This window comes from Ornithorhynchus anatinus, chromosome 5 (genome assembly GCF_004115215.2).
Source record: "Ornithorhynchus anatinus isolate Pmale09 chromosome 5, mOrnAna1.pri.v4, whole genome shotgun sequence".
Lineage (NCBI taxonomy): Eukaryota > Metazoa > Chordata > Mammalia > Monotremata > Ornithorhynchidae > Ornithorhynchus > Ornithorhynchus anatinus.
In genome coordinates, this window is record NC_041732.1 from 2,621,523 (window position 1) to 2,645,766 (window position 24,244).

A 24,244-nucleotide genomic window follows, 5' to 3' on the forward strand; every position below is an offset into this window, starting at 1 on the left:
CCCGCGGACCCCCGGCTCCCAACGGGCCCGGGGCGACCCTTCCAGGCGGAGGGGGTCTCCGAGGAGTCCGGGGCCCGCCCGGGGGTCTGCAGACCTATTTATTCAGGTGCTTCGAGACCACGGGACCGCCCCCACCTCCCCCGAGCCCGGGCCCCATCTAGCCCACCATCTGCCCGAGTGTCTGTTGGGCCGACAGAGCGGCAGGAGCTCGGCGTGTGTGTGGAGAGGGGGAGACGGGGGGCCGTTTCCCCCTCCTCTGCAGCAGTCTCTGGCCTCCTCCACCCTCCCCCACCCTCTCCCACCGTCGTCCCCGCTGCCGTCGTCCCCCACCCCCGGCGCCGGAGCGAGCCGTCCCGTCCCTCCGTGGGCGGGAGACAGCAAAGAAAAAACAGCCTCTCCTCCCGAGAGGAAAGAAGACAGGATGAGCGGAGCCTGCCAGGAGAGCGGGGGGCGGGCGGACCAGCCTGCTGCCTCACGGGGTCTTCCCCCCCGCCTCCCGGAGGCGCCAGGCCCCTCGGCCCTCACCCTGGAGCCTCTTCCCACCCCAAACCCCTCTCTCCCCGGCAACCTCGCCCCCCTCCTCTCTTCTCGTTCTCCCAGGTCCCTCCCGTCCCTCCTCCCATCTCCATCTCCCATCTCCCTGTCCCCTCTCGTTCTCCCGGCCCCCCCGATCTCCTGGCCCCTCGTTGGTCACCCTGCTGGCAGGAAGCGGTTTGGAGGTGGCCGGCCCCCCAAGATGTTGGTTTTTGGGGGTGGGTATCTCCTATCCATCCCCAGCACCCCGGGCTCCAGGTGGGGACCGGGTGGCTCGTTCCTCCCCGTCCAGCACCGTGCCCATCTCACGTCCCCACTGTGCTGACCACCGCTCCCGCTGGGGCATCCCCCGGCCCCCCCACTCCCACCCCCGAGCTCCGCTCCGCCGGGCCGGCTTCGTCCGCCGCCTCGCCGACCCGGCCCAGACGGCCGCCGTGACCCCGGGCGTGGGAACGGCAGCCGGACCCCTGTCCCAGCCGTGCCCCAGCCGTGTCCCCGCCGCCGGTCCCTAGGGGCCCGCCTCGCCTGCCAACAGGCTCCCGGGATGCCCGGCCCGGGGGGCGGGAGGGGGTACTCTCTGGGCCCTGGGGGCTCAGGACCCAGCGGATAAAGTTTTCTGTGATTCACCAAGGGCTTGGGTTGACATCGCTCTGCGGTGATGCGGGGGAGAGGGTGTACGTCGGGTGTGTCGGTTGGTCTGTCGGTCGTGGGCCTGGCAACCGTAGGTGTCTGTGGGATGGATGTGCGCTCGTTGGAGGGGGAGGAGAGTGTATGTGGTCCGTTACCTCACCTGTAAAACGGGGAGTAAAATTGCGAGCCCCCGTGGGACGAGCTGATCGCCTTGTATCTACCCCAGCGCTTAGGACGGTGCTCGGCACATAGTAAGCGCTTAACGAGTACCGTTATTGTTATGTGGCTGAGTGTTTGGGGGTTTTTTTGCCCCTGGACAAGGCTGGAGAGAAATCACCCCCAGCCTCTCCCCCCCTTAACGGCCGGTCCCCCCAAAACTCCCCTCTCCTTGCATCGGTCACGACTCCGATGCGCCGGCGTCCCCTGCCCCAGCCGGGCCCGGCTCCCGAGGGCGCCCAGCGAGACCCCCCCACCCCCCACCCCGGGGGAGAGGAGGGGAGGAGGTCGGGCTTGGAGGGGCCCCCGGGAAGCCGGCACGGGCCGGACTGCCCATCCCGCCCTCGCCCCCGGCGCTGGGCCCGCCTGGGCAAGACGCGCAACCTCTCCGGACCCGATCCCGCTTTTCCTCCGGGGCTGCCGCAGTCGGACGGGGGCCGCTGGCCGACAGCGGGGAGATCCGGGGGGAAGCCCCCCGCCCCCATTTACGGGGACCCCGAAGGAGCCTCCTTCCTCCCCCCTCTCCCTCGTTTTCCTCTCTTTTCCTCCCCTCCCCCCCCCGCCCTTCCACTCAATCGGCTTCGCCCAGTGCTCTGCACACGGTGAGCGCTGAAGAAATACGGTCCATCGATTCTCGTGTCTCCTCCCTCCCTCCTCTCTCCCCCCCTCCCTTCGTCGTCCCTCCCTCCTCCTCTCCCGCTCCTCCCACCCTCCTCTCCCGTCCCTCCTCCCGTCCCCGGCTCGGTGGGTCGGTGGGTCGGTGGGCAGGACCCTGGTCGGTCCTTCCCCGCCTCTCCCCGGCAGCAGTCGGTCGGAGCCCGGGCGGAGCCGGCCGGCGGCGGCATGGAGGGCCAGTGAGAGCAGAGGGCGGCGCCGCAGGTAGGGGCCGGGCCGGGGGGGGGGGGTCTAGCGGGGTCCCTGGGGAGGGGTGGGGGGGGGGGGGACCCCTGGATGGCCCGACCGGATTCATTCGTTCATTGCTGGGGGCCGCGGCCCGGCGGCCTGGCCGGTCCTGGGGGGAGAGGAGACCCACCCCCCACCCCGTCCTCCGCCGGAGCCCCCCAACCCGGGGATACTGAGGCCGGGGGAGGCTCTCCCCCCCCCCCCCATCGCCACCAGCAGCGGTGACAGCGACAGCAGAACCGTGGGGGGAGGGGAGACAGGTGGGGAGGGGGCTGGCGCCGCCTCATTTCACTTCTCGCCTCTCCGTCTCTGGGTCTCTCGCTCCGTCTCTGCTTTGGAGGATCAGCACCTGCCCCTTCAAAAAAAATGAAAGGTGGGGGGGGACGGACCTCCAGCGCCCCTTCTTTCCCCCTCCCCGAGTCTACCCTCCATCCTTCCCACTGCAGCAGTCCCCCTCCGAGGTCCGGGAGGGAAGAGCGGGCTGAGGCGGGGGCGCGGACGCCTCGGGCTCCGGGACCCGAGAGGTCCGTCCGGCCGACGCTCGGCCCAGCCCCGGATGACCGGTCCGAGCTCCGAGAGGGGCAGAGGACTCCCCCATCTCCCACCTCCCGGGGCCGGGGGGGCGGGTGGGGGGGGGGGAAAATCTCCAGAAGTTACCCCCGCCTGCCCCGCTCCTCCCCGCGCCTAATTCTACCCTCCATCCCTCTCGCTGCAGCCCCTCTGCTCCGGAGACGCGGTCAGCTCCCCTCTCCCAGCTCCCCCAGACCATCCCGACTCCCGGGGGCAGGTTCCAGCTGACGTCCCGAGGGGACCCCGAAGACTCTCCCCCCGTCTTCGAGCAGGGGTCCCCCCCCCGCCCCCCCGGACCAGGATCAGGGTGTCCCCCTCTGCTCTTCCGATCCCACGGCCCTCTTGGGCTGGAATCCTAGTTCGAGGAGTCTGACCCCCGTCCCTCCCGTTGCCCCTTCCTTCCCGTCGCCCCCCCCCCCCCAGTTCGTCTCGTAGGGGGGTGGGTCCCTGCCCCCTTGGCTGGGAGGGGAGAGCAGGGGGAGGAAGGGGGGAAATGAGGGAGGGGGAATCGGAGGAGGCGGTGAGAACAGGTGCCTCCCCCCACCCAGGAACCAGCAGCCGGGCCCAGAACCGGGAGTCCAGGCTCCCCCAGATCCTCCTCCACCCACCGACTCGGCCCGAAGCCACCCCGGGGAGAAGAGGCAGAGAGATGCTGGGAGTGTGAATGTAGGTGCGAAAATCCCCCGCGGGAACCAACAGGTGTGCGGCTCTAGGATGGAAGTATGTCTGGGAGAGGGCGGGCGGGTGGGTGTCGGGGCGTCGGGACGCGGGGAGTCAACGCGTGTCCGTTCGAGCCGGGGCGTGGGCTCCTCCGCGCGTCCGGGTGTCGGGGGGTGCGGATCGTGTATGTCTGTGGGAGTCCGGATGTGGCGGAGGGTGTGGGCGGGTGTCCGTCGGGGCTGTGAGGTGGGTTCGACGCGACGAAAGCGGTTAGAACCCACGAGGGATCGGATCGCGATGCTCCCGAAGCCTCCACTCCGGGCCGAGCCCCGGGGTGGAAAGGAGACCGCCGGGCCCACCCGCTCTGAGACGGGCAGAGGACGGGTATTCGATCCCCGCTTGACGGCTGGGGAAACCGAGGCACGGGGGAGGCCGCGCCCAAGGTCGCAAGTGGCGGAAGGGGAGACGGAGCCCGGGTCTCCCGATCCCCGGGGCCATTCGTTCATTCGATAGTGTTCACTGAGCGCTCGGATGTGCCGAGCACTGTACTAAGCGCTTGGAATGGATAATTCGGCAACAGAGAGAGACCATCCCCGCCCATCGACGGGCTCACGGTGTGATCAGGCCACGGGGCCTCCCGGCTCTTCGGCAAACGCCAGCAGGAGCGGGGCGAGGGGTGGCGGGTGCGGATCGGGCCCAGCAGATGGGCAGCGGGGAGGAGATGGGCACCGGGCCCGGGGGCAGAGGAGAGGAGGAGGCGGGGGGCGGCCGGACCCCCTGACGGGCTGATCCCGGTGGTCGTCTTGACGGCCTTGAGTCCTTGCGGATCGGTGGGTGGGTGGGGATGGGGGGGGGTCGGTGCGCACGGACGTGTGGTGTGTGTGTCTGTGTGTGGGTGTCTGTGTGTCGATGCGCATATGTCGGGGCCAGCTGCGCCCTGGCTTTCCTTGGACGGGACCCCGGGAGCGGGAAGCAGATGGCTCCCAGCCTCGGGCCCCGGAATCACGACTCCCCTCGGGATGGGGAGGGTCTGGAGGGGCCATCCTCCCGCCTCCTGACCGGGCCCTGCCTGGGGGAGGCCTGGACGGGAGGGGACACCGAAGGAGGTGGAGTCCGGCGGCCCGGCCTCTGGAAGAGAAGCTGGGGGGGCGGGAGGTGTGTGTGTGTGTGTGAGGCGGGGGGGGGTTGGGGGGGGGGGGCCCTCTGCTGGATCCCGGACCGGAGCAGGGGACCGGCGCGGGCCCAACCTCCCTCAGGACCCAGCAGTACCGAACTGGCAGGGGGAGCAGCCAGAGGGATGGGGGTTAGACTTCCCGGCCAGGTGAGGGCAGGGGAAGGAGAGAAGGCCAAAGAGACATTCGGGTCCCCGGGGACGACGGGGCGGGATTGGGGGTGGGGGAAGAGTCAGGGAGGCCGGGGTGTCTCCCCCAGGTCCAGGGGGCCGGGGGAGGTCCCACCTTCGTTCATTCGATCCTATTTATTGAGCGCTTACTATGTGCAGAGCACCGTCCTGAGCGTTTGGAATGGACAGTTCGGCAACAGATAGACCATCCCTGCCCTTCGATGGCCTTACGGTCCAGTCGGGACGCCAGACCTCCCCCCGGGGACGCCGTTTCCTCTGCTCCTTAGGGACCCCCCCGGCCCGGCCCGGCCCCCACCCCGCCACCCCCCCGGGAAGCCAGCACGGGGGGCGGGGGGAGGAGACCCTCGCGGGGTTTGTAATTACCCTAAATCGTTAATACGCAGCTGACGATTAGCCAGCCCGGACCGTATCATTACGGGGCGGGGGCCGCCTCCCGCCGAGGGGGGAGGAGGGGACGAGGGGAGGGGGCTCGTCAGGGTCGCCTCCGTTAGGCTTCGGAGCTCCAGGGGGGATTCCCCCCCCCCTTCCCCCGCGGGGGCTCTCCTAAGTCTAACCTCCACCCCTCCCGCTGCAGGCTCCGCTCGCCGGCTCCGGCGAAGGTTTCTTCCTCGCGTGGCCCGGTCATCATCGCACCTCCTGAGGGTGGCGGAGGTTAGGACCCGAGGTGAGGGAAAGTGGGGGCGGTGGGGATGGGAGGACGAAGGCGGGGGGCTGGACGGGATGACCCCCCCCCCCACCCCCGGGAGGGACCTGGCCAGTCTGGGATGGAAGGCCGGAGATCCGGATAAGGGAGGGGGGGAGAGGAAGCGGAGGATTTCTTTCTCTGCCCCCCCCCCCAAGCCTCCAGCCCCTCCCCCCCTCCAGCCTCCGCATCCCCCCCCCCCCGGCTTTTTATAGCCTCTACCATGGCGATGGGTCTCCATGGCAACGGGGGGCGTGGCTCCGGGGGGATGGCGGAGGAGGCCGGAGAAGAGGCTTGGGGGAGGAGCGGGGAGACAAGAGTGGATGCCCCTGCTTGGGGGGGGGGGGGTCGACTTATTCGGCGGACAGGAGACCCCCTCCCCACCCCCACCCCGCCTCCAGCTCTCCGTCGGTCGCCACCCCACGAGGCGGGGCCGGGGCAGAGACCCACGCGTAGGCCGAGAGACGGAGACGTGCCCACTGGGAGAGACGGACTCCCCCAGAGACAGGCACACACCGGGGCTGCGGACCCAGACAGGCGAAGGAGCAAATGCAAACGCGCACATACACACACCGACCCCCCCCCCGGCCCCCGCACCACACCGCACGGACACGCCTTGCTACCCCCTGGTTGGGAATCGCGGATTTATTGCGGTCGAGGCCTTGTGTGGCTTTCCTCCGCGCCTTACAGCCGCTCGGAGCACACGCCGTCACGGCGATTCCGTCTCCACATTGCCAGGCGGCTCTCCCCGGACACACACAGACACAACCACAGACCCTCGGTCGTTCATTCGATATGTATTGAGCGCTCTCTGTACGCAGAGCACTGTGCTAAGCGCTTGGGAGCACACTACAGCAGAGAGGAGCACCATGGCCCGGTGGGTAGAGCGAGGGCCTGGGAGTCAGAAGTTCGTGGGTTCTAATCCCTGCTCCTCCCGTTGTCTGCTGGGTGACCTGGGGCGAGTCGCTTCACTTCTCTGACCCTCAGTTTCCTCCTCTGGAAAATGGGGATTGAGACTGCGAGCCCCACGTGGGACTGGGACCAACCCCATTTGCATGTATCCACCCCAGCGCTTAGTACAGTGCCCGGAACGTAGTAAGTCCTTAACACATACCGCTATTATTATTATTACGTCCCCGGACACACACAGATATATACACGCATTCATTCATTTGTATTTATTGAGGGCTTACTGCGCGCAGAGCACCGCACTAAACGCTTGGGAGAGCACAATACAATAATAAACGGACACCCCAACGAGCTCACGGTCTCAAGAGAGGACTTCTTGGCAGTCGGGGGGGGGCGGGGAGAGACTGAAGAAGGTCAGTCGGTCAATCGATCGTGTTTGCTGAGCGCTTACTGCGTGCAGAGCACCGGTCTAAGCGCTTAGGAGAGGACCATGTGACGGCATAACGGACACGATCCCCGTCCACAACCGGCTTACAGTCTAGAGGGAGAGACAGGCATAAATAGAAATAAATAAATAGGTGACGGAGATGGGCAGAAGCGCTGGAAGGCTGGGAGTGGAGGGGGGGTGAATAAAGGGAGCGAGTCGAGTGGACTCAGAAGGGTCCGCAGCCTCTCCCCCTCCTCCTCCCTCCAGACCCCAGCCGAACTGGGGGAGGGGGAGAGAAAGGGGAAAGGAGAGAGTGTGCAGGATTTCTGACTACAACCTGATTTCGTTGAGACCCGGTGTCTCATTTCTTCCTGGCAGACGGTGCCCCGGGGGCCTGATGCGTAGGCCTGACGGTTATGGTATTTGTTAAGCGCTTACTATGTGCCAGGCACTACACTACGAGCTGGGGTGGACACAAGCAGATCAGGTTGTCTAAGTGGGGAGACCGATACGAAAGCGCGTCGCGGGGCCGGAGGCGCAACGCAGGGTAAGGATAGGTACGATAAGGGTTGCCGGGGTGGGGAGAGGAGAGATCCATCAGGGAAGGCTTCCTGAGGGAGGTGGGTGTCGGAGAAAGGGAGAGCGGTGGTCTGCCGCGTGTGAAGGGGGCCCGGGGGTCGCAGGCCGGAGGGAGGGCGTGAGCGAGGGAGGGACAGCAGGGGGGGAGGAGAGCGAGGCCCTGGGGTGTAGGTTGGTGTTAGAGGAATGAAGGGTGCAGGCTGGGCCTGAGTGGAGAGAGGATCAGATTGAGCATCTCCAAAATGAACCTTAGTCACGCGGAGCAGGATTAATTTTTTTTTGGGGGGGGGGGGATCAATCAATCATATTCACTGTCCATCAATCCATCAATCAATCATATCCATTGAGCACTTTACTGCCACTCCATCGAAATTACTGAGCACTCACCCTGTGCAAAGCACTGTACTAAGCGACCGGGGGAGTACACTAGAACAATAAAGAGACGCATTCCCTGCCCAAGACGAGCTGACAGTCTCGAGGGGGAGACAGACACGAATAGAAATAAATGACGGGGATGGACGTAAGCGGCGTGGGGCCGGGAGGGAGGATGGATAAAGGGAGCAAGTCGGGCCGTCGCAGAAGGGAGTGGGGGAAGAAAGGAAGGTGGAGCACCGGAGTAATCGCTTGGGAGAGGACACTCCTGACAGAGCCGGAAGGCCTCTTCCCTGCCCGCGACGAGCTGACGGTCTAGAAGGGGAGACGGACTTTACTATCGATAGATAATAATAACAGTTACGGTATTTGTTAAGCGCTTACTAGGTGCAAGGCACTACCGCTGGGGTAGTTACAAGCAATTGAGGTTGGACACGGTCCCTGTCCCACGTGGGGCTCACAAGTCCCCATTTTAGAGATGAGGGAACCGAGGCCCAGAGAAGCGAAGTGACTTGCCCCGGGTCAGCCAGCAGACAAGTGGCGGAGCCGGGATTAGAACCCAAGACCTTCTGAGGCCCGGGCCCGGGCTCCATCCACCCCTCCATGCTGCCTCTCGGTAGATAAATGACGGCGACGGGCTCGGCCGCTTTTCTGGCACACTGCGGAAGAGTTGCAAGTGCTGTTTCTTAGCGTTCCGTCTCTTTGTAAATAGCGGAAATATAACTCTGAGAAGCACCGTGGCCTAGTGGATAAGCATGGGGTGGGGAGTCACTTATTCATACATTCATACGTCCATTCAATCGTACTTACTGAACGCTTACCGTGTGCAGAGCACCGTACCGAGCGCTTGGAAAGTACAATTCGGCAACAGGTAGAGACGATCCCTACCCAACGACGGGCTCACCGTCTACGAGGGGGAGACAGACAGCGAAACAAAGCGAGTAGGCAGGCGTCGATAGCATCATAGAGTCAGAAGGTCACGGGTCCTAATCCCAGCTCTGCCGCTTGTCTGCTGCGTGACCTTGGGCCAGTCACTTCGCTTCTCTGTGGCTCGGTGACCTCATCTGAGAAACGGGGATCCGGACCGTGAGCCTCACGGGGGACGGCCCCGATTACCTTCTATCTACCCCGGCGATCGGAGTGCTTGGCACCCAGAAAGCGCTCAACAGATACCATCGTCGTTATTATTATTATTATAATAATAAGGGCCGCGGGGCCGAGGAAAGGGGGCGTAAATCCGTCTCCGAGGGGTGGACAGCCCCCACGCCGTCCCCCCCCCCCCCCAGCCCCGGGGCAGGAGAGGGTCTCCCCACTCACGACCCGCCTGTCTCCCGCAGGCCAGCCGCCCCGCCGGGCCCGATGGCCCCCCGCCGCGCCCCGCACCCCGTCTCGGGGACCCTGCTGCTCTGGGCCTTCCTGATCCTGGAGCCGGCGGGCGCCACCCCCGCGCCGCCGCCGGACCTGCCGGCCGAGGCCCCGGCCAACGCCTCGCCGCCCGACGCCTGCGCCGGCTCCACGCGGTGCCAGCCGGGGGTCCTGCTCCCCGTGTGGCAGCCCGACGACCCCTCCCTGGGCGACAAGGCGGCCCGCGCCATCGTCTACTTCGTGGCCATGGTCTATCTGTTCCTGGGCGTGTCCATCATCGCCGACCGCTTCATGGCCTCCATCGAGGTCATCACGTCGAAGGAGAAGCAGATCACCATCACGCGCGCCGGCGGCGAGACCAGCGTGGGCACCGTGCGCATCTGGAACGAGACCGTGTCCAACCTGACGCTCATGGCCCTGGGCTCGTCGGCGCCGGAGATCCTGCTGTCGGTCATCGAGGTGTGCGGCCACAACTTCCAGGCGGGCGAGCTGGGCCCGGGCACCATCGTGGGCAGCGCGGCCTTCAACATGTTCGTGGTCATCGCCGTGTGCGTGTACGTCATCCCGGCCGGGGAGAGCCGCCGCATCAAGCACCTGCGCGTCTTCTTCGTCACGGCGGCCTGGAGCGTCTTCGCCTACGTGTGGCTCTACCTGATCCTGGCCGTCATCTCGCCGGGGGTGGTGCGGGTGTGGGAGGCCCTGCTCACGCTGGTCTTCTTCCCCGTCTGCGTCGTCTTCGCCTGGGTGGCCGACAAGAGGCTGCTCTTCTACAAGTACGTCTACAAGCGCTACCGGGCCGACCCGCGCAGCGGCATCATCATCGGGGCGGAGGGCGAAGGGCCCAAGGACATCGAGATGGACGGGGCCTTCCTGGGGGGCGGGGCCGACCTCCTCCCGGGGGGCGGGGCCTCCTCGTCTCCGGGGGGCATGACCTCGTTTCCGGGGGGCTTGACCTCGTTTCCGGGGGGCGATGCCTCCTCGTATCCGGGGGGCGCGGCCCCGTTCCCGGGGGGCGCGTCCCCCTCCTTTCCGGGGACCGGCCCCGACGAGGCGGCCGTCGAGGAGGGCCCGGCGCGGGGCGGGCCCGTCGAGGCCGACGGCTCTCCGTCCGTCCCGCCCCGCGCCGGGCCCGAGGACCGCGAGCTGGCCGAGAGCCGGCGCGAGGTGATCCAGATCCTCAAGGAGCTGAAGCAGAAGCACCCGGACAAGGAGGCGGCGCAGCTGGTGGAGTTGGCCAACTACTACGCGCTGCTGCACCAGCAGAAGAGCCGGGCCTTCTACCGCATCCAGGCCACCCGGCTGCTGACGGGCGCGGGCAACGTGCTCCGTCGCCACGTGGCCGAGGCGGCGCGACGACCCGGGGGCCCGGCCGACGGGGACTGGGCCGGGCCCGGCGGGGCCGGCGGCGGCGACGAGGCCTCGGACGACGGCGACGCCGCCGCCAGCCGCATCTGCTTCGAGCCCGGGGCCTACCACTGCCTGGAGAGCTGCGGGTCGGTGCTCCTGGCCGTGGCCTGCCGCGGCGGCGAGGGCCGCAGCACCTTCTACGTGGACTACCGCACCGAGGACGGGTCGGCGCGGGCCGGCTCGGACTACGAGTACAGCGAGGGGACCCTGGTCTTCAAGCCCGGCGAGGCCCTGAAGGAGCTGCGCATCGGCATCATCGACGACGACATCTTCGAGGAGGACGAGCACTTCTTCGTCCGCCTGCTCAACCTGCGCGTCGGCGACGCCGAGGGCATGTTCGAGCCCGACGCCGGCGGCCGCCCCAAGGGCCGCCTCGTCGCCCCGCTGGTGGCCACCGTCACCATCCTGGACGACGACCACGCCGGCATCTTCGCCTTCGCCGACCGGCGGCTCCGCGTCAGCGAGTGCGCCGGGGCCGTGGAGGTCAAGGTCGTCCGCGGCTCCGGCGCCCGCGGCACCGTGCGGGTGCCCTACCGCACCGTGGACGGCTCCGCCCGCGGGGGAGGCGTCCACTACGAGGACGCCTGCGGGGAGCTGGAGTTTGGGGACGACGAGACCATGTGAGTCCGCCCGGGGCGGGGCGGGGCGGGGGCGGGGGGAAGGGGGCGGGAGGGGGAGGACGAGGAATCGGAGGGGGAGGAGGAGGAGGGGGAGGATGAAGAGGAGGAAAAGGAGGAAGAACAGGAGGAAGAGGAGGAAGAGGAGGAGGAGGAAGAGGAGGAGGAAAAGGAGAAGGTGAAGGAATAGGAGGAAAGGAGGAGGAAGAAGAGGAAGAGGAGGAGGAAAAGGAGGAGGAGAAGGAGGAGGAGGAGAAGGAAGAGGAGGGAGAGGAGGAGAAGGAGGAGGGGAAGGAAGAGGAGGAGGAGAAGGAAGAGGAGGGAAAGGAGGAGGAGGAAGACGAGGAGGAAGAGGAAGACGAGGAGGAGGAGGAAGAAGAAGAGGAAAGGAGGAGGAGGGGGAGGATGAAGAGGAGGAGAAAGAGGATGAAGGGCGGGGGTCGGGGTCAATGACTATCGTCCAGCGGCTCCTCCCGGGGGTCCGGGACTACCCTGACTTCCAGACAGTCCGCGGAGGAGAGAGCAGGGGGACAGTGTTCGATCCGCGAAGGCTGGGGGCAGGCCAGTGGGGGGGGGGGGGGGACTGAGGCCGGGGGAGGGGCCTGGGTCCTGGTTCCTCCAGCAACAGGGGACGTGTAGAGAAGAGCCCCTCACCCCCCACCCCCCGTGGGGCCCAGTCCAGTCCTCCCTGGAACCCAAATCTCGAACCCCTTTATGGGCCGGGGCTCCGGGCTTCAGAGAGCCAGGCGATGGCAACCGGAAGCCAAGACCGTGGTCTGATCACTAGGGGGAAGGAGGTTAGACTTCGGGGTGGGCAGGGACACAAGGTGGGGGGGAGGTCGGACCTCTCCTCCCTCGGTGGTCTTCCTCACGCGGGTGCGCGCCAGTGAGTGGGTGTGAAACTCTCCGTTTCCGCAGCTTTGTGCCCAGAATAGGGTGTGTATCTTTCGGTCTGACTTTGTTACTGTGGGTCCTTTCGTTTGACTGTGTGAACGCATGACTGTTTCGCGGAACGGTGTGAGTGTGAGTGTTCAAGCGTTCAGCAAACTCATTCATTCGTATTTTCGGAGCGCTTACTGCTGCAAAACACTGTACCAAGCGCTTGGGAGAGTTCACTATAACAATAACGGCATTAGACTATTATTAGACTCATTATTAGATAATAGAAACCCTATTCTTGTTATTATTAACATCGATCCTTATTATCAACAACAGTAATAATAATGTTGGCATCTGTTAAGCGCTTACTACGTGCAGAGCACTGTTCTGAGCGCTGGGGGAGATACAGGGTGATCGGGTTGTCCCACGTGAGGCTCACAGATAATCCCCATTTTGCAGATGAGGTGACTGAGGCCCAGAGAAGTGAAGTGACTTGCCCACAGTCACCCAGCTGACAGGTGGCAGAGCCGGGATTCGAACCCATGACCTCGGACTCCCAAGCGCGGACTCTTTCCACCGAGTCACGCTGCTTCTCGTAGCAATAATAGTACTTGTTAAGTGCTTACTATGTGTCAAACGCTGTTCTAAGCGCTCCTACAAGCTGGACACGGTCCCCGTCCCGCACGGGGCTCACAGTCTAAGCGGAAGGGAGAACAAATATTGAATCCCCATTTTACGGATGAGGTCAACCGAGGCCTGGAGAAGGGAAGGGACTTGCCCAAGGTTACTCAGCAGGCAAGTGGCGGAGCCGGGATCGGAACCCAGGGGCCTCTGACCTCCAGGCCCACAGTTCGATCCCACCGGGCCACGCTGCTTCCGCTGTAAACTAACTCACAGATCGGAGGAGGGAGTTGGAGGGAACACGTCTGAATTTTCAGATTCTCCCAGCTGGTGAAAGGAAGGTGTCCAGCTCGCCCGAACGTTTCTGGCACTCTCCCAGAATCCCAGAATCACCCCCGTGTACACGGAGGTGATGGGCGGGCGGGCGGGTGGGTGTGTATGGTGGAAGGTCATGGGGGCAGGATTGGGGGCACAGGTTCGCTTCTTTCTACGTGCCCAGTGCTCGGCCTACAGTGAGCGCCTGATAAATATTTCGTTCAGTAGTATTTACGGAGCGCTTACTATGTGCAGGGCAACTGCACTAAGCGCATTGGAACGGTCAGTTCGGCAACAGGTAGAGGCCGTCCCTGCTCAGGGACGGCTTACAGTCTATGGGGGAGACGGACAAAAACAAGACAACATAATCACCGCAAATACAGTCGACTGCCATACCCCCCTCCCCAACCGGGCGCCCTTCCCATCTCTCCCGCAGCCGCGGGAAAGGGGTGAGCCGGGTGGGTGGGGAGGGGGCAGGAGGGGAAGGAGTAGGGCAAGAGGAGAGAGCAGCAGAGGACTCGGCAGGTTGAGCTGAAAACGCCCCAGCGGACGGGACCGGCTGCTGTCGAGCACCGTTGGCTCTTCCGCTCCCTCCTTGGTCGCCCCCCCAGCCCCAAGGGGCGGGGGCAGAACTGGGCCTCCTCCGCACACGACCCCCTTCCCCCTTCCCTCTATCCCTTGCTGGCTCGGACCCCGCGGCCCCGGCCGGAGGTCTCAGGCGAGAAGCGGGCAAGAGACCAACTCGGCCCTGCTGCAGGATGAAGTCGCCCCGGGTGGGGGGTGGGGGGGGGGCAGGCTTTCCTTCTCTGCCAGCCTGCCTCGATTTCCCTATCTGTCTGTCTTCAGCGTCTAGGCCTGCTGGCTTTCTCCGCTCCCGGCGCGCTGGTTGCTGTGGAGACAGACTCGCCCGTGGCACTGTGTGAGCGGGACCCGGGGCCCACGCCCACGCCAGTTCTGGCATTGCCAGGCTGGGGGTGGAGGACTGGCAGCTTCGGTGCCCAGGGCGTCCGGGCCGTCCTGCCCATTGGGGTGGGGGTGGGGAGCGAGCTGCAGCTGCAACCGAGGCCAGGCTGGGGGGAGGTGGGGAGGGAAAGGGAGAGGAGGGGGCTTGGAGTTGAAGGGGGAGGTTGGAAGTGGAGAGGGAAGAGAGCGGGTGGCGGGGAACGGAGGGATGACCTCTCACATTCCCGCCCGGCCCGAGAATTCAGGGAGGTTCTGGTGTCATCGCATCCATCCCTCTGTCTCCGCCCTCTGCAGAGACTTCTCATGGCAAGGAAATCACCCCCCCCCCCCCCCCGCTCCGCCAACTCCCCTGCACCCTCGCTCCCCCCTGCCCCTCCCCGACAGTCTTTTCGTAAAGGAGCCCCACATTCCTCTTGCTGTAATAATAATGATGATAACTCAGAGCTTAGTACAGTGCCCGGCGCCTAGTCAGCGTTTTACAAATGCCGTAATAATAATAATAATAATAATAGTAACAGTGGCGTGTGTAAAGCGCTGATTATGTTCCAGGCACTGTTCTAAGCGCTGGGGTGGATACAAGCAGATCGGGTTGGACACAGTCCCAGGCCGGGCTCACAGTCTCAATCCCCGGTTTCCAGAAGAGGGAACCGAGCCCCAGAGGAGTGAAGTGACTCACCCGAGGTCATGCAGCCACCGCTCTCTCCTCCACAGGATTCCCCCGTTTGAGTTGTGTGGCCCGGGGTGCCCCCCCCCCCAGCCTCCCTGAACAGGATGCCGCCCCCGTCCCAGCTCCCCCAGGTCCCCTCCTCCTCGCCATCTATCTACCGAAAAGCGGCGTGGCGGGGTGGCCGGAGCCCGGACCAGGGAGCCAGAAAGTCATGAGTTCCAATCCCGGCTCCGCCACTTGTCCGCTGGGTGACCTGGGGCTGGACTTCTCTGGGCCTCACTTTCCTCAGCTGGAAAACGGGCTTAAAGCCGGCGAGCCCCAAGAGGGGGCAGGGCCCGCGTCCAACCTGATTAGCTTACCTCCCTTCATTCCATCGTATCTCTTGAGCGCTCACTGGGTGCAGAGCCCCGAACTAGGCGCTTAGACGCTGCAGTGGGCGCTCAGCACTGTACCTGCATCTACCCCAGCGCTTAGAACAGTGCCTGGCACCTAGTAAAAAAAAAAAGAAACAAACAGCACACGCTCTGAGAGAGAGGATTTTCGAGGGAGGTTCAGGACCACGGAGAGGGGCGGGGATGGGTTTGGAAGCAAGTGGGGCTTCAGTCGGTCCTCCCGGGGCCGTGCTCCCCTCCCCCAAATCAGGGGGCACCCCTCCCTTGGCTTCCCGGCTCCCCCCAGTCCTTCCCCCTGCCTGGCTCCGGTTGCGATGCCCCCCCCCCCAGCGCCGCCCACGTTGGCTCTCTCCCTCCCACTCCTCTGCTGTTCCTCTTCCAGCCCGTGGGGACTGGGAAAGATCTGTGGGGAGAGGGCAAGGAGCGTGGGTGCCTTTGTGCTCGTACGCCTGCCCCCCCCCCACACCTTTTTGTTTGCAGCCGCGTTCCTCTGGGTCCGCCGGTGCCTGTGTGGACGTCTGTGGGAACTGTGACTCCGTGTGTGCGTGCGTGTCTGGGGTCCCGTGCTGTGAATCGTCCCGGTTCCAGGTCCGGTGGCAGAGGCTGAGGGGAGGGGGTGGGGGGAAGCATAGATCTGGGGGGTGGAGCTGGTTGGCCTCCCCGGGCCCGCCCCCGCCCCCCCATTTATCTCTATGCCCGTGAGGCCGGGTCGTCATGGAGATGGAGATACCTCCAGGATGCTGAAGAATCAATTAGTGTCCAATTCCCACCCTGCAGCTGCGGGGAGGGAGGGCAAACTGGGAGGCGGAGAAGGGGAATCCCACAAGACGAGGGGGCGGACGCAGCGGGGCCCTGTCTGGGAGAGGCCGGGGGGTGGGCGGTGGGCTGGGGGGGCCGAGGTACGGGACGGGCGGAGGGGCCGGAGGGAGAGGCGGGGAGGTCGGCAAGCCTGGGGCACCGCTGCGGAGGAGGAGAAGGGGCCGGGCCTCTGATCCCGGCCACCCCGACGGGGCCTGTCGAGTGCACACACTGCTGGAAGCGGGAGCTAATCACGGGGCGGGCGGGGGGCGGGCAGGGGGCAGGGAGACCTGCCAGAACCGCGGGAACGTGGGGAGCGGGCGGGGTCGCCCTCCGGGCACCCGACCGAGAGGTCCAGGCGGCCCCGTGTGAGGGCGGGGGGATGCCCAGTGATCTACCGGCTGGGGGGGCGGGAGGCGGGGGAGATGGCGGTCCTCCCCCCCCCGGGTGACTCGGCTCTCCCCGCCCCGCAGGAAGACGCTGCAGGTGAAGATTGTGGACGACGAGGAGTACGAGAGAAGGATAACTTCTTCATCGAGCTGGGCCAGCCCCAGTGGCTCAAGAGGGGCATTTCAGGTGCGAGCGAGGCCGGGCCCCGGGGCTCCCGCGGAGGGGGGGGGGTCTCACATCCCAGGGGAGGACCCCCACCCACCCACCAAGCCCCGGGGGAGGGCCAAGCTAATTCTGGGCTGGGGCGGAGGGGGAGGGTCTGGCTGAGGCCTCTGGCCCGAGGCTGCTGGGGTCACGCAGTTTCCGTCTCTGTTTCTCTGCAAGCTCTTCTGCTCAACAAGGTAAGAACGAGCGGTGACCCCGCCCCCCCCCCGAGCTCTCCTGCAAAACGACCCTCTCCCGACCATCATCGGAACTCCATGCCGACTCTGGCCCCAGCTCCCGCCCCCCGTCTAGACTGCCGGGGGGGGGCCGGCTCAGAGAGGATCCCGGCCACTTCGCCCACCCCGCCCCCCCACCCTCCCGCAGCCTGCGCTAGGCGCACACACGCCCATACACACATGCGTTCACATGCCCGCACAACCACGCACGAACATGCACGTAGCTATGAACATATGACCCAGACCCGCTGGGGTAGATACAGACCGATCAGGTTGGACCCAGTCCCTGTCCCACATAGGGCTCACGGCCTCAATCCCCATTTCCCCAGATCAGGTAATCGAGGCACAGAAAACTGAAGCGACTTGACCGAGGTCACACGGCAGATGCGCGGCGGAGTGGGATTAGAACCCAGGACCTTCTGACTCCCCAGCTTGTGCTCTATCCCCACTTGTGCTGCTTCTCGCTCTCTCTCTCTCTCATACACTCAGAAATATATATATTCTTCTCGGCCCCTCGGCCTTCCGGAGGTTATATAATCCATCCCTCTGTCTCCGGGCTCCTCCTATCCCACCTTGATCCAGCCGAGCTGTTTCTTCGTCATTTTCTCTGAGCCTGTCTTTCTCTGTCTCTCCCTGACTCTCCGTCCCTCGGGGTTTCTATGTCTCCGTTTCTCGCTGTCACACCCTCTCTCTCTGTCACTGTCCTTCTCTATTGTTCATTCTATCTCTGCTGCTAGGGCGGCCGAGGAGACCCAAACGACCCTGGGTGTTTTTCCCAGCCGTGGGGGTCTCTGCCTGGGATGAATCCGATCCCGCCCCCGACCTCTGTCCCCAGCTCTATTTCCTTCTCCTTTTTCAGTTGCTCAGATCTCCCTCCTCTTCTCCTTCCCCTCCCCAGTTCCCTCGTTCTGCCCTCTCAGACTCACCCCCCCCCCCGCACCGTCTCCCTTCTGCCCTCCCTGCCAGTGAGGGTCCTGAGGGCATGCCCAGGGCTGAGAGCATCCCTGCCGGCCTTCCATCCCATTTTCCGCAGGAGATTTTCCCACCCTCTCTCCCAGGCCCTCCAGTCAAAGAGTCCTTCCTTTAATCTAACCCCTATCCCTCCTGCTGCAGGCCTAGCCTAACCCTTCCTATATTGCCTCCCCACCCGCCCCCTCGGGACTCCAAAAACCAGGTTCCCCTGCCCTTGACCTAGGACCCCGCTCCCCCACCTCCAGCCTCGCCTCACCCCCTTTAGAGAAGCCGTGGCAAGAGCCTGGGCCTGGGAGTCAGAGGTCATGGGTTCGAATCCCAGCTCTGCCACTTGGCAGCTGCGTGACTGTGGCAAGTCACTTCACTTCTCTTTGCCTCAGTTCCCTCATCTGTAAAATGGGATTAACTGTGAGCCTCACGTGGGGCGACCTGATGATCCTGTATCTCCCCCAGCGCTTAGAACGGTGCTCTGCACATAGTAAGCGCTTAACAAATACCAACATTATTACCCCCCGCACATCATCCCCAATATCTCAGGCCTCGGGCAGACCCATGGTGGTTGGGAGGATCGAGGGAAAGGTGGAAAGCCTCCAGGGAACATCGGGGGCCAGTTCGTCGCCGAGGGTCCCGTGGGAGAGATTCAGACCCCGGAGGTTTGCAATAGTGACACAGCCCCAGAGCGGAGCTAGGTTCCAGACCGTGGGCATTAGGACGGGTCATTCCACCCCTCTCTCTGCCCCCTGACCCGAGCCGGGTCAGTCCGTCGTATTTACCGAACGCTTGCTGTGTGCAGAGCGCTGTACTAAGGCGCTTGGAGAGTACAATAGAACAGACACGTTACCTGTCCACAGCGAGCTGAGAGGTTAGAGGATTCTCGGACCACATTCTAGGGTCGCAGGGCCGAGGGGGTTTTGGGACCCCCCCCCCTTTGTGGAGGAGGGCGCAAGGAAGGCAAAATCCAGTCTCCCCCATCCTTTGAAGTCAGAAAGTCCTCCCTCGAGTCTAACTGTCATCTCTCTTACTGCAAAGGAAAAACCCCGTTCTCTTCCCGCCCCCGACCCCGTTTGGGGTCCGGGAAGGAAGTCTCACTTCCAGAGCTGGCGGGGGGGGGGGGGGTACGGACCCGGCCCCCTCACTTACCCCCCTCCCCGCCTCTCCTTTGTCCAGCCGACGGGGATCGGAAGCTGACCGCCGAGGAGGAGGAGGCTCGGAGGATAGCCGAGATGGGCAAGCCGGTGCTGGGGGAGAACCGCCGCCTGGAAGTCATCATCGAGGAGTCTTACGACTTTAAGGTGAACCACCCCTGGGCCCAGCGCCCCCCGGCCCAGCCCCACCAGTGAGACCCTGTGACAGTTGGCCCGTCCCCCGCTCGGGGCTTGGGGCTCCAGTTGTCGTGGTACCAGAAGCTGGGCCCTGCTCGACCCCCTCGCCCACCCGGGAGTCCCGGGCCCGTGTGATCGGAGCCAGACCCAGCAGGAGTGGGCGGGCCAGCGCGCTATCTGGGCCTTTGACCCCTCCCAAGCAGAGGGGACCCCAATGGGACGGGACCCCGCTGAATCCACAGTCTGGCACACTTGGCTTTGGGTGGACGCCGGGCCCGGGCCTCTCCTCTTGACCCCTCTGTCCGGCACCCGACCCCCTGACCCCCTGACCCCTGAACCCCTGACCCCAGACCCAGAGCGCTCCGTTCAGCACCGGGATGGCTCACGGCCGCTCCCCTCCGCCTCGCCTCCATTCATTCGGATTTATTGAGTGCTTACTGTGTGCAGGGCACTGTACTAAGCGCTTGGGAGAGTACGATGCAACAATACAGACACATTCACAACACGTTTACAATCTAGAGAGGGGCCTCCGCACCAGGCACCAGGACGGATGGGTGGGAAATTGGGGTTCAATCATACATTCATTCAATCGTATTTATTGAACGCTTACTGTGGGCAGAGCACTGTCCTAAGCGCTTGGAAAGTATAATTTAGCAAGAGAGACAATCCCTACCCAACTGGCTCACAGTCCAGAAGAAGGGAGACAGATAAAACAAAACAAAGCAAGTGGACAGGCATTAATAGCATCGGTGTAAATGAATAGAATTATGAATATATACACGTCATTTATAAAATAAATAGAATAATAAATATGGACATATAGACACAAGTGCTGCGGGGCGGGGGCGGGAGGGAAAGGAGAGGGAAGGAGTAGGGGCGAGGGGGAGGGGAGGAAGAGCAGAAGAAGAGAGGGGCTCAGTCTGGGAAGGCCTCCTGGAGGAGGTGAGCTTTCAATCATTCAATTCATTCAATGATTTCATTCAGTCGTATTCATTGAGCGCTTACGATGTGCAGAGCACTGTACTAAGCGCTTGGAAATACAGTTCCGCAACAAATAGAGACAATCCCTGCCCACAGTGTGCTTACAGTCTATAAGGGGGGAGACAGTCATCAAAACGGTTCCCCAGCTTTGATCCGGCCCCCCCCCCCCAGGCCTGGTCTGTGGGGGCCGGGACTCCCTAAGGGGTAACAGCCGCCCTCTTCCCTCGTGTCCCCCTCCCTCCTTGCCCCACCCCATCCCGGGCAGAACACAGTGGACAAGCTCATCAAGAAGACCAACCTGGCCCTGGTGATTGGCACCCACTCCTGGCGCGAACAATTCCTGGAGGCCATCACGGTCAGCGCGGGTAAGGGCCGGGCTTGACGCCGAAGCCTCCGTCCGCATCCCTACCTCGGGGCTCAGGACTGGGTCCCTGCCTCCCAGGTCTCAGGAGACACCGTCAGCCAATCATATTTATGGAGCGTTTACAGGGTGCACAGCACTGTACTGAGCGTTTGGGAGAGGACAGTAGAACAAAATAACAGGACACATTCCCCGGCCACAGCGAGCTGACAGTTTAGAGGGGGAGAGGGGGGGGACCAGCTCTCCTTCCCCGGGAGAACTCCCCCCTGGCCTCGAAGATTGAGAAGTCCTGCTTCAGATCTACCTCCCGTCCTTCCTGCTGCAAATGGAGCTTTCAGATGGGCAGGGGTGGGGAGCCTGCGAGGCTGGAAGGGGGCACTTGGGGGACCTCCTTTTTCAACAGGAGGGACTCCTCCCTCTTCACCCGGCCCCTCCCAGATCAGCCGGGCCCGAGCTGCAGAGAGACCCCTGGAACTTGGATAATAATAATAATGATGATAATAACGGCATTTGGTAAGCGCTTACTATGTGCCAAGCACTGTTCTAAGCGCTGGGGAGGATACTAGGTGATGAGGTTGTCCCACGTGGGGCTCACAGTCTTAATACCCATTTTCCAGACGAGGTCACTGAGGCACAGAGAAGTGAAGTGACTTGCCCAAAGTGACACTAGGAGACGAGCGGCGGAGCCGGGATTTGAACCAATGAGCTCTGACTCCCCAGCCCGTGCTCTTTCATTCATTCAGCCGTATTTCTTGAGCGCTTACTATGTGCAGAGCGCTGTACTAAGCGCTTGGAATGGACAATTACATTACACGGTACAAAAGAATGCTCTTTCCACTGTGCCACGTGCCTTCTCTAATGTCTTCCTCGTCCCAGCTAAAGCCTCCTCTCTGGTGCCCCCCGTCCCCCTCCCCTCCCCACTGCTTAGCCCACCTGGAAAAACTTCCCATCTCCTGGGAGACCGTTGTTAGGACCCCCTGGCTTCCTGGTCACCCAGCCTCAAGCTACAGCGGGCACTTGCCCCGCTGGGGCCAGAGAAGACCGATGTATTCGGCTTTCCCCAAAGTCTCCTTTCTGTCTCCCCACGATCGGGGCCCCTAAGCCCCTTCCTTTCTCTCCCCCTCATTGACTCCCCCTGCCATACAAAAGAGATCCAAAAGAAACCAGGCTGCATTATCTACAAGGAATCAGAGCTGGTCCCACCCGCTCCCCCTCTAAACTGTCAGCTCGCTGTGGCCAGGGAAATCCACCTCTCAGAGTAGGGTTCCCCGGGACCGTGGGTTCAGTGGAGGAGGGGTTGAGTGGGAGGGGTGTCTGCAGGCCCCAGGGTGGTGGGGGGACGGCGTTTGTGGAGCTGAGACAGCTCCCGGGTGGGCTAGGAGCTCTCTGGAAGTCTGGACTCCCCTCCTTTTCATTCATTCACTCAATCATATTTATTAAGCCTTTACTGTGTGCAGAGCACTGTAGTAAGCGCTTGGGAAAGTACAACACAACGATAAGCAGTGGCACTCCCTGCCCCTCTAGAGGAGGGGAGACAGACACCAATACAAATAAATCGAATGACGGAATTTATTGTCCACGTCCCCCTCTCGGCTGCCCTCTTGTCCGGGGGCCCAGGCGATGACGAAGAAGATGAGGATGGGCGGGAGGACAAGCTGCCGTCCTGCTTCGACTACGTGATGCATTTCCTGACGGTGTTCTGGAAGGTTCTATTCGCCTGCGTGCCCCCCACCGAGTACTGTAACGGCTGGGCCTGCTTCAGCGTCTCCATCCTAGTCATCGGGCTCCTGACGGCCCTCATCGGAGACCTCGCCTCCCACTTCGGTTGCACCGTGGGGCTCAAGGACTCGGTCAACGCTGTGGTCTTCGTGGCCCTGGGCACCTCCATCCCAGGTACGGGAGAGAGGGGGCTCCCCGGGCAGAAGCGGGGGTGGGAGGAGAGGGTCAAAGGGAAGAGCTTGGGCGGGGGTCTGGGGCGGTGGCGGGGGATGGGGAGGGGAAGAATTGTGGCAAAGGGTGGAAGGAGAGGGGCAGAAGGGGTTGATTCTGGGTAGGATAATCCCAGCAAATAGGTGAGAAGTGAAGTGAAGGACAGGGACCGGACACGGGTGGAGGGATAGATGGATGCGTGGCGAGATGGCTGGAAGAATGAGTGGTTGGACGGAAGGAAGGGAGGGTGGGTGGTTGGGTGGATGGGTGAATGAGTGGAGGGGTGGGTGAATGGGTGGGTGGGTGGATGAACAAATTGATCCTGGAAGAGGATGGGAGGAATCGAGGAAGAGGGGATGGGGAAGAGAGGGGAGTGTGGGCTGTGGGAGTGAGACCGCCCACCTGGGGTCGGGGGGTGGGTTGTTGAGCCGAGCGAGGTGAGAGCCCAAGTGGGAGGCCAAAGGACTCCCTTTCGTTCATTCGTTCGTTCGTTCGTTCGTTCGTTCAATCGTATTTATCGAGCACTTACTGCGTGCAAAGCACTGTACTATGTGTTTGGGAAAGTGCAATACAACAGCGAAGAGAGGCATTCCGTGCCCACAACGAGCTTAGGATCCAGAGTGGGGGAGACAGACATGAATACAAATAAATGCAGTGACAGATATGGACATGAGAACTGTAGAGCTGGGAGGGGGGAAGGGTGAAGGGAACGAGTCAGGGCGACGCAGAAGGGAGTGGGAGATGAGGAAAGGTGGGGCTTAATCTGGGAAGGCCTCTGGGAGGAGATGGGCCTTCAATCAGGCTTTGAAGTGGGGGAGAGTCATCGTCTGTGGCATCTGAGGAGGCAGGGCGTTCCGGGCCAGAGGCAGGACGTGGGCTAGGGGTCGGCGGTGAGGTCGAGGAGATGGAGGCTCAGGGAGAAGGTTGGCACCCGAGGAGCGGAGCGGGCGGGCTGCGTTGTGAAAGGGGAGAAGTGAGGTGAGGTAGGAAGGGGGCGAGGCGGTGGGCTACTTTTAAAGCCAATGGTGAGGACGTCCCTTCTCTCTCCATCCCGTCCCGCCCCGGCCCCGGGCTCAGACACCTTCGCCAGCAAGGTGGCCGCCCTCCAAGACCAGTGCGCCGACGCCTCCATCGGCAACGTGACGGGCAGCAACGCGGTCAACGTCTTCCTGGGCATCGGGGTGGCCTGGTCTGTGGCCGCCATCTATTGGGCGGTGCAGGGCAAGGACTTCGAGGTGCAGACGGGCACCTTGGCCTTCTCCGTCACCCTCTTCACCATCTTCGCCTTCGTGGGCATCAGCGTTCTCATGTACCGGCGCCAGCCGCACATCGGCGGGGAGCTGGGCGGGCCCCGGGGCCCCAAGCTCCTCACCACCGGCCTCTTCCTGGGCCTCTGGTTTCTCTACATCCTCTTCGCCAGCCTGGAAGCCTACTGCCACATCAAGGGGTTCTGAGGCCCGCCCTCTCGCCCCCCGCCCCAGCCTCCCCCTGCCCCGGGGAGACGGTCCTGCCGGCCCCAAGACCCCCGATCCTCCTTTTACATCTCTCCCCCCACCTCAGGGAGCCGCGGCCCAGCCCGGGAAGACCCCCGGGATGCGGGGGGAGGCGGGGGGCGGAGCGGGAGGGCGGGTCAGCGGCTCCTGGCCCCCAGCCGGGGAGCCCCCCCGGTTGGGAAAAGTGGGAAGGGGCCGGGGGTTGCGAGTTTCCGCCCCGCACTCACTCCACCTCACTGGGGGTGGGGGGCATCTGTCGGAGGCCTGGGAGTGGGGTGAAGGGCGCTGGAGGGGGAAGGTTAGGGGGTTCCCAAGGAGGGGAGAGGGGGTTGGCTCTCTGGGGAAAGGTCAGAGGAGGAAGGGGGGGGGGAATCTCGAAGAATAGACCCCCCAATCCAGGGCCCACCCCCGGCCCCCTGGGGCGGGGCGGAGGGGCGACTCATCTGTATCTGAAACTTCCGACATTCCAGCCGCCCTGCCACCTGCC

General features: G+C 63.7%; 1 protein-coding gene across 1 annotated transcript; it reads left to right on the forward strand.

Annotated features, from left to right (window-relative positions):
- The first annotated feature begins 2,066 nt into the window (after positions 1–2,066).
- SLC8A2 (solute carrier family 8 member A2) lies at positions 2,067–24,039 on the forward strand. Its single transcript, XM_029066735.2, is given in 11 exon segments — positions 2,067–2,259; positions 3,402–3,552; positions 5,451–5,540; positions 9,183–11,237; positions 16,343–16,383; positions 16,386–16,445; positions 16,644–16,673; positions 18,839–18,963; positions 20,240–20,339; positions 21,953–22,228; positions 23,342–24,039. Coding segments are annotated over 8 exon segments (3,042 nt in total). The 5' UTR covers positions 2,067–2,259; positions 3,402–3,552; positions 5,451–5,540; positions 9,183–9,204; the 3' UTR covers positions 23,719–24,039.
- Positions 24,040–24,244: the final 205 nt, after the last annotated feature.